Here is a 13957-nt window from a genome sequence, read left to right as displayed (position 1 = left end):
CCTTCTGTGCACCTTTGGCGTTGAGTCATGCTGGCCACATGACCACAGAGACGTCTTCGGACAGCGCTGGCTCTTCGGCTTTGAAACAGAGATGAGCACCACCCCCTAGAGTCGGCAATGACTAGCACGTATGTGCGAGGGGAACCTTTACCTTTATCTTTAATTCAGCATTCTGTGTGCCTCAGGGTGTAGCCATGCCGAACCATGACCATGAATGTGTCCCTCAAGTAGGAAATGAAGATGAGCACAGCCTCCTAGAATTGAATAAGCTGAAACTTTCCTTTCAGGCAGAAATGTGGCTAATTCCAGGTTTACTAAAAATATGACTCCTTCTCCCTCTCCCATCCAATTATCTTGTTTAGCATGAGGACATGCTAGGTTCTGTAATTCCTAAATCTACAGAAAACAGGATGATGGATGCCTTTCATAGTGCTTAGAGTGACTTTTGAGGATTTTAGATGTCTTTGAGAGCTTTTCTTTGATCTATCGTCAAGAAACATAAACTGTTTCAACTCCTACCCTCAAAACGATGCTATAGAGCACTGCACATCAGAAAAATTAGACACAAGAACAGTTTTTTCCCGAAGGCCATCATTCTGCTAAACAAATAATTCCCTCAATACTGTCAAACTAGTTACTAAGTCTGCATTATTATTAATCTTGTCATCGTTCCCATCACCCATCTCCTCCCACTTATGACTGTATGACTGTAACCTTGTTGCTGGTATCCTTAAGATTTATATTGACTGTTTCCCTATGACTATCATTAATGTTGTACCTTATGATTCTTGACGAATATATCTTTTCTTTTATGTACTCCAAGAGTGTATGCAACAAGACAATTTTTTTGTGTGTCCAATCACACTTGGCCAATAAAAAATTCTATTCTATTCTATTCTATTCTATTCTATTCTATTCTATTCTATTCTATTCTATTCTATTCTATTAAGAGTGGAAGGTTGTGAGGAGTTAGGGGCCCCAGGTCAGTCTCCTGACATATTCAGGACCAGCAAAGGCCTTCTGGTGATTTTGGAAAGGGCAATAACACCGATTTATTTTCACTAGCCTTTGAGGGAGCTTTAAGAGCAGGAAGCGCAATGAAATCTCAGGACCCATTCTCAATCTCCCCACACTAACCTAGAATTTGTTGTTGTTGTTCTTGGTGATTTTAAAAGTGGGAATGGGAGCAGGAAGCTTCCCATAGGGCAGGGGTCTGCAAACTTGGCTCTTCTAAGACTTGTGGACTTCAACTCCCAGAGTTCCTCAGCCAGGGAAACCATTCCCATTTTAAATTTCCCTAGACTTTGAAAAAGAATCCAAAATATCAGTGGAATGATCTCAGGGTACATATGGGATGCTCAAGAGCCAAACATGTTCACCATCTTGTAGACTGTTCACGTCTCAGTTAAGCAGTGTGGAAATGAAGATTCTTCTGAGTTCAGCTCCTGGCATCAACACAGGTGTACTTTGCTATTACCCTCTTCAAGGATGGATTTTTGGTTCGGCTTCCCAACCTACTTTAAAAATTGCCCTCACACTGAATGCTGTTTTGTTGTCTTTGGGATCAACCACACTCAGCTGCTCATTATTATGCTACTCGTTTTAGAATGAGTAGTATAAATAATGAGAGCCAGTAGCAGAAAATACGAAGGGTGTTGTGTGTGAATTAGCCAGCCTTTAAATTTTGTTAGAGGTGCTGGTCCTTAAAAACAACAATCTTGTACAGAACCTGTGGACATAACCATCCATTTATCTATCTATCTATCTATCTATCTATCTATCTATCTATCTATCTATCTATCTATCTATCTATCTATCTATCTATCTATCTCTATCTTCTCTGTATCTATCTATCTATCTATCTCTATCTTCTCTGTATCTATATGTCTGTCTGTCTATCTATCTATCTATCTATCTATCTATCTATCTATCTATCTATCTATCTATCTATCTATCTATCATTATCCTATTAATCTATCAATTATCTATCTATCTATCTATCTATCTATCTATCTATCTATCTATCTATCTATCTATCTATCTATCTATCTATCTATCTATCTATCTATCTCTATCTTCTCTGTATCTATCTATCTATCTATCTATCTATCTATCTATCTATCTATCTATCTATCTATCTATCTATCTATCTATCTATCTATCTCTATCTTCTCTGTATCTATATGTCTGTCTGTCTATCTATCTATCTATCTATCTATCTATCTATCTATCTATCTATCTATCTCTATCTTCTCTGTATCTATATGTCTGTCTGTCTGTCTATCTATCTATCTCTATTTATCTATCTATCTATCTATCTATCTATCTTATCTATCTCTATCTATCTATCTATCTATCTATCTATCTATCTATCTATCTATCTCTATCTAATCTCTCTCTCTCTCTATCTCTATCTTCTGTATCTATCTATCTATCTATCTATCTATCTATCTATCTATCTATCTAACATTATCCTATCAATCTATCAATCATCTATCTATCTCTATCTCTCTATCTATCAACCAACTATCTATCATTATCCTATCAGTCTATCAATTATCTATATCTATCTATCACCTATCTAGCTATCATCTATCTTATCTATTTATCTCTCTTTCTCTCATCCGTCTGTCTGCCTGCCTGCCTATCTATCTATCTATCTATCTATCTATCTATCTATCTATCTATCTATCTATCTATCTATCTATCGATCTATCGATCTATCGATCGATCGATCTAATTTATATGCCTCTCTCATCTCCATTCCATTTTAGAATGGAGACTATGCGAATTTTCAGAAATCGGATTCACAGGCCTGGTGTGTCAACCCGGTGTCGGGAGCTGTAATGCAAGAGAGCGAAATTGATTCTAACGGCGAGACTCCTTGTAAGTGTCTCCGATTGCTTTCTAATTTAACTTCTGATCCTATTTAGGGAATCTGCAGAAGTTCTCCTTTAGCTAATCCCGTCTTCTAAAGTGAAAGCTCATCTGGGCCTTCCCCAGCCTCCAGGACTGGCCCATGTTCTTCCTCAGCCTCATCGCTGTCCGACTCCACTGCCAGCTCTGCAGGCTGCTGGGGGACCACAACATCCCCTAATCGTCTTTGTGCTCTTCTCTGCACTCTTTCCAGAGTCTCAATAAGAGCATGAAAAGTTGAATAGGAATTACCTGATTTCCTAAGATAGCACAGTTCCTGCATGATCCTCCCCACCCCAAATTCTCTAAAGAAGGGCTGAGAAGTGTGCAAACACATTCTAAAATACTCTTGTTGGAATTTTGGCTTGACCCTGTAGGAATGCTCTTGCTTGTATTCTCCGCCTTCACCAATGGAAACTTTTGTTCCTATTAAACTGATTAAAGCTCTATTTTTAAGTGTCTGCATTTTAGGCAATAAAAAGGAACTAAGAAAAGACTTTCCTCGGGGGAAGAAAATACCAGATTTTACTACATAGGTGTGACCGCAGGAAATATTTATTTGTACATTAATCCAATTTTTATGCTGCCTGACTGCCTGCGACTTTGGGTGGCTCACAACAACTAAAACAAGGAAAATACAATAATAGCCAGTTAAAAATGCTAATAAAAGACTAAGCGTGTATAGTGGAGGTGGCCTTTTCTGAAGACAGCATAACAGAACCAAAAGAACTGGAGAAAAATCACAAAATACAGGTAGTCCTCGACTTACGGCCACCATTGAGCCCAACATTTCTGTCACTAAGCGAGACATCTGTTAGGTGAGTTAAAGGCCTGACTCAGTGGCTCAGTGGCTAAGACACTGAGCTTGTCGATCAGAAAGGTCGGCAGTTCGGTGATTCGAATCCCTAGTAAGGGTCTCCTGCGTGAGCAGGGGGTTGGACTAGATGACCTCCAAGGTCCTTTCCAACTCTGTTACTCTTAAGTCTTGCCCCATTTTATGACCTTTCTTGCCACAGTTGTTAAGTGAGTGACTGAGGTTGTTAAGTTAGCCACATGGCCATTAAGTGAATCTGGCTTCCCCATTGTCAGAAGGTCCCCAAAAGGTGATCACATGATCCCAGGACACTGTGACTGTCATAAATTTGAATCAGTTGCCAAGCATTTGAATTTGGATCTTGGGGATGTTGCCGTGATCGTACGTGTGGGAAAATGGTCATAAGTCACTTTTTTTCAATGTCGTCGTAAACTTTAAATGAACACTAAAGGAACCGTTGTACGTAAGAGGATGAGCAGTACGAAGTCATACAAATAGAAGTAGAAAGACTGTGGCAAAAGAAAGCAAAGATAACACCAATAGTAATTTTCTCCCGAAGGACTCAGGGCAGTGTACAGCCAAAATAAAACATAAACCATATACAATTAAAAATGAATTAAGAAACTTATTATGCAGATGGCCGAAAAATTAAAAATATTTAAAAAAATCTAAAAACCCCAATTTAAAACATAAATAGAGTTTAAAATTTAGATCTAGGCAATTTAAAAAGAAAAGCCTTAAGCCAGCCCCGCGCGCAATGAACAGATGTGTTTTCAATTCGCGGCGAAAGGTCTGAAGGTCAGATATTTGGCGTAAACCAGGGGGAAGCTCGTTCCAGAGTGTGGGAGCCCCCACAGAGAAGGATCTTCCCCTGGGGGCCGCCAGCCGACATTGTTTGGTAGATGGCACCCTGAGAAGTCCCTCTCTGTGTGAGCGTACGGGTCGGTGGGAGGCATGGAGTAACAGCAGGCGGTCCCGTAAGTAATTGGGCAACTGAAACATCTGGTGTAACACCTTCAGCAGTGACAAATTCACCATCAGTCACTAATAAAAGAGAATATTTGTAGCTCAGGGTTGACATGAAGGGTCCTTGGTGCTCTCTGACCTTGCTTGTTTTCTTGCAGGTGTTTCATTACCCAAACTAGGTGACATCATCAGTGCTAGACTTACAGCACTGATGACGTTACCTAGTTGGATAATGAAACATCTGCAAGAAAGCTAGCAGGCTCCGAGAGCACCAGGGGCCAACTCACCATCAGTCAATTGCAAAAATGCCTTCATCTCATGATGATGCTTTTATACCATGAGACAACAACAGCTGCCTTCCTTAGTTTCTTGGGAAGGACTTGTTAGGTGGATAAAAATGCCAAATCCAGTCTAAACATCTGGCAGACTGTGCGATCAGCCCTAAGAAAAGGTACAAAAGTTTGTTTAGTGACCATTCAAAGTTACAACAGCACTGAAACATGTGACTTATGGCCGTTTTTCACAGTTACGATCTTTGCAGCATTCCCCCATGGTCATGTGATCAAAATTCAGATACTTGGCCATATTTATGACCGTTGCTGTGTCCCGGGGGTCATGTGATCACCTTTGGCGACCTTCTTACAAGCAAAGTCAATTGTTGTGTCTGCGCCCCCCCCGAGCCGGGTCCCCTGCCAGAAAGTGACTTGGAAAGTGAGGGGGAAGGGCCATCAGGACTTACCTCGGGAGCACCGGCTTCCCTGGCTCAGCTCCAGAAGCCAGAGGCAAGACAGGTGGAGGAGATAATGAGGCCTCCATCCCCTGACTCTTCCCCCACCCAGGCCACGCCTCAGACCCAGCTGATGGCAGTCAGGCCTGGCTGGACCCTAGGTTTCGTAGGCAGGAGAGGCAGGAACAACAGAAGCAGGGGTGGGGCAGGCCTAGGAAGTGCTGAGTCATGGAGCCGCACCCCACAGGATATAAAACCAGTAAGGGCTGCTATGCCTCTTCGTAGCAGGCAAATCAACTGCTTAACTAAGAGCTGAAGTACTGTTTGTTCCTGGGTGACTCATCGGCCTCAAGGGAAATAACAGAGTCACTTGGCAGACGCTCACTAGTTTGCTGCCAGAGCTGATAGTGCCGGCTAATTAAGCCATTGCTCGGATGGAGGCGAGGCGGGACAGAACATCAATGGAGAAGTCAGAATCATTTAACAACTGGGCTACTAACTTATCAGTTGCAGTGATTCCCTTAATAACTGTGGCAAGGAAGGTCATAAAATGGGGGCAAAACTGACTTAGAAGATGTCTTACTTAACAACAGAAATATTGGGCTCAATTGAGGACTATTTGTATTAATGGTGGGATTCAGCCGGTTCGGGCTGGTTTAGGTGAACCGGTTGTTAAACTGCTGGCTGGCACCGCCCTGCCCCTTTGGCTCCCGGAAAAGTGCAGGGAGACCTACTAGGCCCAAAACTGCGGGGAGGTGCAGTGTGGTCCCCCCACCTGCGGTGCTTTTTTGCTCCCAGGAGGCTGCAGGGCAGTCTACTAGGCCCAAAACAGGCCGAGGTGGGGGGCAGTATGTTCTCCCTGCAGCCTATTTTTGCTCCCAGGGGGGTGCAGGAGGCAGAGTGCTGCCTGTCACACCCACTAGCCATGCCCACCATGGCCATGCCCACCCAGCCAGTCATTAGGGCACAGAACCGGTTGTTTTAAATTATTTGAATCCCACCACTGTCTGTAATATAAAAGATGGCTTGGAGGACAGATCAGGCAAGAATGAAGCAAAGAGTCTTCGTTCTTCCTTGCTAAAGGCCTGAATGAATAACACTTCAGTTGGTAAAAAATGGTTGCAATTTGTGGTGGCGCAGTGGTTAGAAAGCAGTATTGCAGGCTACTTCTGCTGACTGCCAGCAGCTCTATCCTGACTCGCTCAAGGTTGACTCAGCCTTCCATCCTTCTGAGGTGGGTAAAATGAGGACCCAGATCATTGGGGGCGATAGGCTGACTCTGTAAACCGCTTAGAGTGGGCTGTAAAGCACTGTGAAGCGGTATATAAGTCTAAGTACTATTGCTATTGCTTCAGCCTGTGTTTGTCCTTCACTATCTAATTCTTCTTTTGAAGGCCCCAGCTACTGCAGTCTGGTGAAGTCGAAGACTCTGCTGCGCGAAATTGGTAAAGGCTACATCCCGAAGTGTGACGAGAACAGTCAGGTTTTCTCTCCGGCGCAATGCAGTGAAGACCAAGCAAGCTGTTGGTGTGTCCTTGACAATGGTCAGGAGGCTCCAGGGACAAGAGTTAATGGCCAGAAGCCTGCCTGTGAACGTAAGAAGAACTAAGGGGGATCTTAATGTTTAGATGGCAGTTTGGTAGAAGAGGATTTCTACAAACACAAATCCAGGGGTGAAATGCAAAAATCTTCCCCCCACATGCCCAGCTGAGCTGCACGATCATCAGAGGTTCTTTTTTTTTAACTTTTAAAAGCATTTTTTTTTTCAGCTGAAAAAATGCTTTTAAAAGTAAAAACATCTCTGATGATTGTGTGGCTCAGCTGGGCATGGCCGGGGGCGGGGGGGAGGGGAGCAGGGATATTTGCTACCGGTTCTCCAAACCACTCGCTGCCATCGTTACCGGATTAGGCAATCCGGTCCGAACCGGGAGCATTTTACCCCTGGGTTGTACGTCTAGGACTGCCCGTAGTATGTGATTGTTTCTTTCTTCTACCAATAGCCCGCATATAATATCTCCTTCCCAGAGCTAATTTGATACCTAAGACCATTTCTTGGAATGATCTCGTTCATCATGTTTTTTTTCCAGGTCCACGGTGTCCTCTGTCTTATAACGCTTCTAAGCTGATCCACGGTGGAGTTTTTTGCGATATCACCACTGCAAACTCAAAGATCCAGCAGTGTCAAGTGATTTGCTCTCCGGGTTATCATGATGTCTTTTCTCAAAGAGAACCTCTTCAGTGTGATACCCAGAATCTCCTCTGGCTTACAAATCCGCCTCATTCTCTTGCTTGTCAGAGTGAGTATAGCAGGGGAGAATGTACACGAGTGGCCAAAATTGTGGAAACATTTTTGGGAAAAGTGTATTTTTGAGGTTTGATGGCTAATAACACTCCCCCCCTTTTTTTTGGAGTTTCAAGGGAATCATATTCCACTGCTGGAATAGCCTGGGAATAGGCCAGACCTAGGGGTGGGCTGCTGGGGGTTTGCAGGGATTTGGGGGAACCTCTAGCTAAGATTCTATGCACATCAGAGAACCCCCAAATCCTACATTTGGCTGGCCCTGCCCACCCCATTCCGCCCCTCCCAAGAGTCCCCATGTGGCCCATTTTGGATGCAGGTAAGTGCAGGGTTCACGCGGTGGCTCAGGGAGGGCAAAAACGGGCCTACTGGAAGTTTGGGAAGGCTGGAAATGGGCCTGTTTTCCGCCTCCAGAGAGCCTCGGGAGGCTGTTTTCACCTTCCCGGAGGCTCAAAGAAAGCCTCTGGAGCCCAGGGAGGGCAAAAGCACCCCCCACCCACTGTGGTGGAGGAGGCCAACCAGGCCACGCCCACCACCGCCACATTCATTCAGCAGCCGGGAAAAACCTCCGGAGCCCAGGGAGGGCAAAAATGCCCCCACCCGCCATGGTGCAACAGGCCAACTAGGCCGCATCCACCCAGCAACTGGGCAGAGAACCGCTTGCTAAAATTTTTGAAGCCCACCCCTGCCCAGACCTTAACCCAATTGAAAATCTATGGAGCCGACTAAAGAAACTTGTTAGTCAGAAGTGATCCAGCAATAATCATCATCTATTACAATGTCAATCATCTATTACAATGCCCTTCCTGTTGAAGACTACTTCAGCTTCAGTTGCAACAATACACGAGCACACAATAGATTTAAGCTTAATGTGAACCGCTCCAATCTTGATTGCAGAAAATATGACTTCAGTAACAGAGTTATTAATGCTTGGAATACACTACCTGACTCTGTGGTCTCTTCCCAAAATCCCCAAAGCTTCAACCAAAAACTAGAATAGAATAGAATTGAATAGAATTTTTATTGGCCAAGTGTGATTGGACACACAAGGAATTTGTCTTGGTGCATATGCTCTCAGTGTACATAAAAGAAAAGATACGTTCATCAAGGTACAACATTTACAACACAATTGATGGTCAACTATCTACCATTGACCTCACCCCATTCCTAAGAGGTCTATAAGGGGCGTGCATAAGAGCACAAACGTGCCTACCGTTCCTGTCCTATTGTTTCCTTTCGTTATATCCAATTAATATAGTATATAACATATTCATACTCATATATAAGCTTATGTATTGTACAATTATTTCATGCTTATGCTTATATATACTGTTTGACAAAATAAATAAATAAATAAATAAATAAATAAATAAATAAATAAGTAAGTAAGTAAGTAAATAAAACCCAGTTAACAGAAGCAATCCTTCAATCTTGGTTTCACATTATAACAGTTGCAGAACTAAAAGATTTGGTTCACTCCATGGGAAGATGTTGTAAGGCCGTAATTCATGCTAAAGGTGACCCAGCTAAGGATTAACTGACATGGTGGTAATTTTTGTATATCTTGCTTTTTCTATGTGTTTCACTTTTCTTCTTTATACTGTAACTGCTATTCTAATAGCAAATCCTTCATAAAAGTTATTGCATTACATTCCTGATTAAATTATCTTTCCATTGATGTATAATTTTATGGTAACTACTGCAAAAAAAAAAGGGGTGCTATTAGCTAGTTTTAGAAAATACACTTTTGCCAAAACGTTTCCACAGTTTTGGCCACTACTGTATACAGAGCCCTATACAAACTTTTTTTTAATTCAAAATACAGGAAGTCCTCCACTTATGACTGGTTGCTTAGCAACCAGTCAAAGTTAAAATGACCTCTCCAGGGCTATCTATGGCCTGGTTCCAAAGGACCATTCCCTCATGGTCATGTGACTGCCTGTTGGGTGCTTAGCAACCAGCCTGCATTTATGGCCGTTTGTGCCATGATGTGACTTTATTTTATGACAGTTTTGCTGGAAATTGGCACTTTTTTCCGGTTTTCGGCAAAAGTGAACCTTTAGTTTACTTAACAATTTCAACATTTGCTTAATGAACACTGCAAAAGAGGTTATAAAATGGTATCAGTCAGGTGAACGACCTGATTTATGATTGTCACGACTTATAACCATGATGGTCAGGCCCTAATTCTATAGTAACAACAACAACAACAACAACAACAACAACATGGAATGTTTAATACTCGCTGCTCAAGAACAAGCACTACAAACTAATGCCATGAAAGCAAAGATACAAAAATCCACCAACAATCCAAACTGCCGACTTTGCAACAACAAAGTCGAAACTGTTTCACATTTAATATGTGAATGCAGCAAAATTGCACAAACTGATTACAAAGCTAGACACAACCGAGTTGCTAAATTAATCCACTGATCATTATGTAAATAATACGACTTGTCTGTACCCAAAAAGTCATGGGAACATAAAGTGGAAAAAGTTATAGAAAATGAGAAGGTGAAGATCTTATGGGACTTTCAAATACAGACAGATCATCACTTGGAACACAACACACCAGATATCACAGTTGTTGAAAACCGAAACGTACAATTTATTGATATCATGGTACCAGGAGACACCTGAATCGAAGAAAAAGAACTGGAAAAAATCATGAAATATCGCAACCTGACCACTGAAACTATGCGATTATGGATGAAACATGTAACAGTGAAACCCATTGTCATTGGAGCACTTGGTACCATGTCCAAGAATTTTACAAAACACAAAAGAAATTGCAGCTTCCTGCAATAACAGCAGCAGAACTGCAAAAAACTGTGCTACTTGGAACATCATATATTTTAAGAAGGTACTTGGTTGATATCTAGGACACTGGCAGCAATACGTATCAACCATTAGCACAAGTCAGTTGTATTTGTGACACATTTTTAAATGTTCAGTTGACTGAGTTTCATGTTTAATGAATAAAATAGATAACAACAACAAGAACAACAATAATAAACTAGAGAAATAATAATTTGTCTAATTTAATGAAAAGAAGGACTAGGGATGACATGATAGTAGTGTTCCAATATCTCAGGGGCTATCACAGAGAGGAGGGGGACAAGATATTCTCCAAAGCACCTGAGGGCAGGACAATGAATTTGAAATGTATGTGAAGAAAATAAGGAGGGAGGCATCTGAAAGGGTTTAATGTTGTTGGATCCTTTCTTTGCTTTGTGTTTAGGACTGCAGCCATTCCAGAGTGTCCAGATTCAAACCCAGTTTCAGCTCATCTTGCCTCCCAAGAAGACCTGCAGCCCTGACTATTCCGGGTTGCTGGAGACATTTCAGGTCTTCATTCTGGATGAGCTGAAGTCTCGTGGCTTTTGCCATATCCAGGTATCTTAATGGTGAATCTATACAAAAGTGAATGAAACAGCTCTATTGTGGATTGTGCAAGGACATCTCTGGGTATGATTTGGCCAACCCATAGGAACACTCTGACTCTATTGTAGTATTACCGCTATAGGTAGTCCTTGACTAATGACTGCAACTGAGACCAAATTTTCTGTTGAGTGATGTGTCTATGGCAGGGGCGGGTTCCAAATCCCGTTGCTACCAGTTTGGGAGGGGCGCTTCTGCGCATGTGCAGAAGGGTCCGGGTGGGTGGGCGGAGCCTCCCGCTGCCTCCGCTACCAGTTCACCTAGGCGATGCTTGAAGGGGCTCCCTTCACATTCTCAGCATTTTTCCACCAAAGTGGTACCTATTTATCTTTTTGCATTTTCATGCTTTCGAACTGCTAGGTGGGCAGCAAATTGATGGGAACTCATTCCATCACACAGCTGGTGCTTCTAGATTAAGAACAGCTGAGCTGTCAACCTCTCAATGGTCTTCTGACTCAGGATCCTAACCTCATGAGACACCATGGCTCCTATATCATAGTATTAAACCAGTGGTAGTCAACCTGGTTCCTACCGCCCACTAGTGGGCATTCCAGCTTTCATGGTGGGCGGTAGGGGTTTTGTTCAATACTGAAGCTCTTTCCTTTTTTTAAATTTAATTGACTTTTTAAAAAAAATTCATAGCATTATTTAAAAACATTTTCATTAGGTTTTCATAAAATTTGCCGTGACAATTTAAATTTCTGAAAATATACTATTTGTATCGCCCGCGCATAAGTTTAGTTCACATTATGTAAGTGAAACTAAATGGCGCTATAGTGCGACCGCAAACAAAAAAGCCTTGTCCCAGAATAGCTTGTGCATCTCCCCCCACACCACCCAGCTGTAACAGACAAGCAGAGCTGGTAGCTGGCGCCCCCCCAAACCCAATCCATGATGCATGAGAGGCATGCACAGACGACGATATATGGTGCATTACTGTGGAAGCGGTGGGCGGTTAGAAAATTTTACTACTAACAGAGATACAAAAGTGGGCGGTAGGTATAAAAAGGTTGACTACTCCTGTATTAAACTGAGCTGATTCAGAAAGCATTCATTAATAGTTGGGCTAAACTCATCCTCTGTATCCAATTTTTATAATTATATTATAAAAACTCAGTTTGGTCTAGTAGCTAAGGTATCAGACTATAAATTAGGAGGCTGTGAATATTCATTTTGCCTGGAGATGAAAGCCGACTGGGTGACTTTGGACCAATCACCAGGAGTTTGTGAGTTCTAGTCCCGCCTTAGGCGTGAAAGCTAGCTGAGTGACTTTGAGCCAGTCACCAGCAGACTGGGAGTTCTAATCCCGCCTTAGGTATGAAAGCCAGCTGGGTGACTTGGGGCCAATCCTCAGGAGACTGTGAGTTCTAGTCCCACTTTAGGCATGAAAGCCAGCTTAATTACTTTGGGCCAATCACCAGGAGACTGTGAGTTCTAGTCCGGCTTTAGGCATGAAAATGGGCTGGGTGACTTTGGGCCAATTATTGTCTCTCAGCCCAACCTATCTCACAGGGTTGTTGTTGTGGGGAGATGGCAGGATATAAAGGGTAGAATAGAATAGAATAGAATAGAATAGAATAGAATAGAATAGAATAGAGAAAATAATGGAATGCAATGGAATGCAATGCAATAGGATAGGACAGAATAGAGAGTAGAATGGAATGGAATGGAATGGAATGGAATAGAATGGAATAGAATAGAATAGAATAGAATAGAATAGAATAGAATAGAATAGAATATTTGTTTAAGGGTTTGCTTAAACAAGTGTTCTGGCTGAATTCTAACTATAACCACTACCAACAATAACAGAATCCGATCTTTCTTTTTAAGGTCAATACTTTGGAGAACTTGGTGTCTGTTCCAGTCTGTGGAGATTCTGCTGTCGTGGTTGAGTGTACAGCTGCTGATCGTCTGGGAGTGAATGTCACATGGCAAGCTATGCTCAAAAATGTGCCAGCTATTGCACTTCCTGATTTATATGACATTGGTTAGTTTATTATTTCTAGTGTAATGTAGCTGTTTTGACTAAAGTATTACTGGCCTTCATCCTCTCCAGATACATCAGTGTATTGGAGACCTAATGACAAAGCCTGCTATGAATCATCAAAAATTCAAAAAAAATAGTTTGTTTTAACTTTTTGAAAGTTCATAGAACTCTAGCATCACTACAAGAAACTGGGCTTTAACTGTGCTACGTATTGGAATCATACTTAAATATATTTGTCACAGAAGAAAAAAAGAGGAAGGGAAGCTAAAGGAAAGGAAGAGAAGAGAAAAGAGAAAGGAAGGGAAGGGAAGAGGAGAGGGAGAGGGAAAGAGGGCGGGAGGAAGGGAAAGAGGAGGGGAGAGGAAAGGGAAGGGAGGGAGGGAGGGAGGGAGGAAGGAAGGAAGGAAGGAAGGAACTATTGCTTGGTTTTCTGTTTCAAACCTGGAAATTCGGTTAGTTTTCCTCAGCTTTTAAAAACTCCTTCAAAAATAATAAAAAAAGAATAACACCCCAGCAGAAACATATACCACGAATATCAAGCTTGGATTTCCTTTGTATTAATGATACTATTTAGGTTAGGTTGGAGTTACCGTTAATGGATTCATAATTCAGCCGCAACATTCTTGCCCATTTCCCAATTTGGAATTCCTAAACTCTGACTGTATCGATCTGTCATTACCTTAAGAAAGGCCAAATCGTAACCACCTCCAGAAGCTGTCTGTGAGGAGAATGGCTATGTGGGCACCAGTTCTGAAAGCTATTTGTATTTATATCCCTTGCATCTGGGATGGATTAAATGGAGGAAAG

At 42.1% G+C, this 13957-nt stretch overlaps 1 protein-coding gene across 1 annotated transcript in view; it reads left to right on the top strand.

The window, feature by feature from the left end:
- The window catches only part of TG (thyroglobulin), a 201823-nt gene that overhangs the window by 41946 nt on the left and 145920 nt on the right, over nt 1–13957 (top strand). Inside the window, exons 11-15 of the mRNA XM_058175193.1 lie at nt 2775–2886; nt 6818–7018; nt 7511–7720; nt 10964–11118; nt 12994–13150. Of these exons, the coding sequence (XP_058031176.1) occupies nt 2775–2886; nt 6818–7018; nt 7511–7720; nt 10964–11118; nt 12994–13150 (835 nt within the window). The remainder of the gene's footprint in view (nt 1–2774; nt 2887–6817; nt 7019–7510; nt 7721–10963; nt 11119–12993; nt 13151–13957) is intronic.

Source organism: Ahaetulla prasina, chromosome 3, assembly GCF_028640845.1.
Source record: "Ahaetulla prasina isolate Xishuangbanna chromosome 3, ASM2864084v1, whole genome shotgun sequence".
In the NCBI taxonomy this organism is placed as follows: domain Eukaryota; kingdom Metazoa; phylum Chordata; class Lepidosauria; order Squamata; family Colubridae; genus Ahaetulla; species Ahaetulla prasina.
Note: the sequence above shows the minus strand (reverse complement) of the source record. Positions and strands in the feature narration are given on the sequence as shown.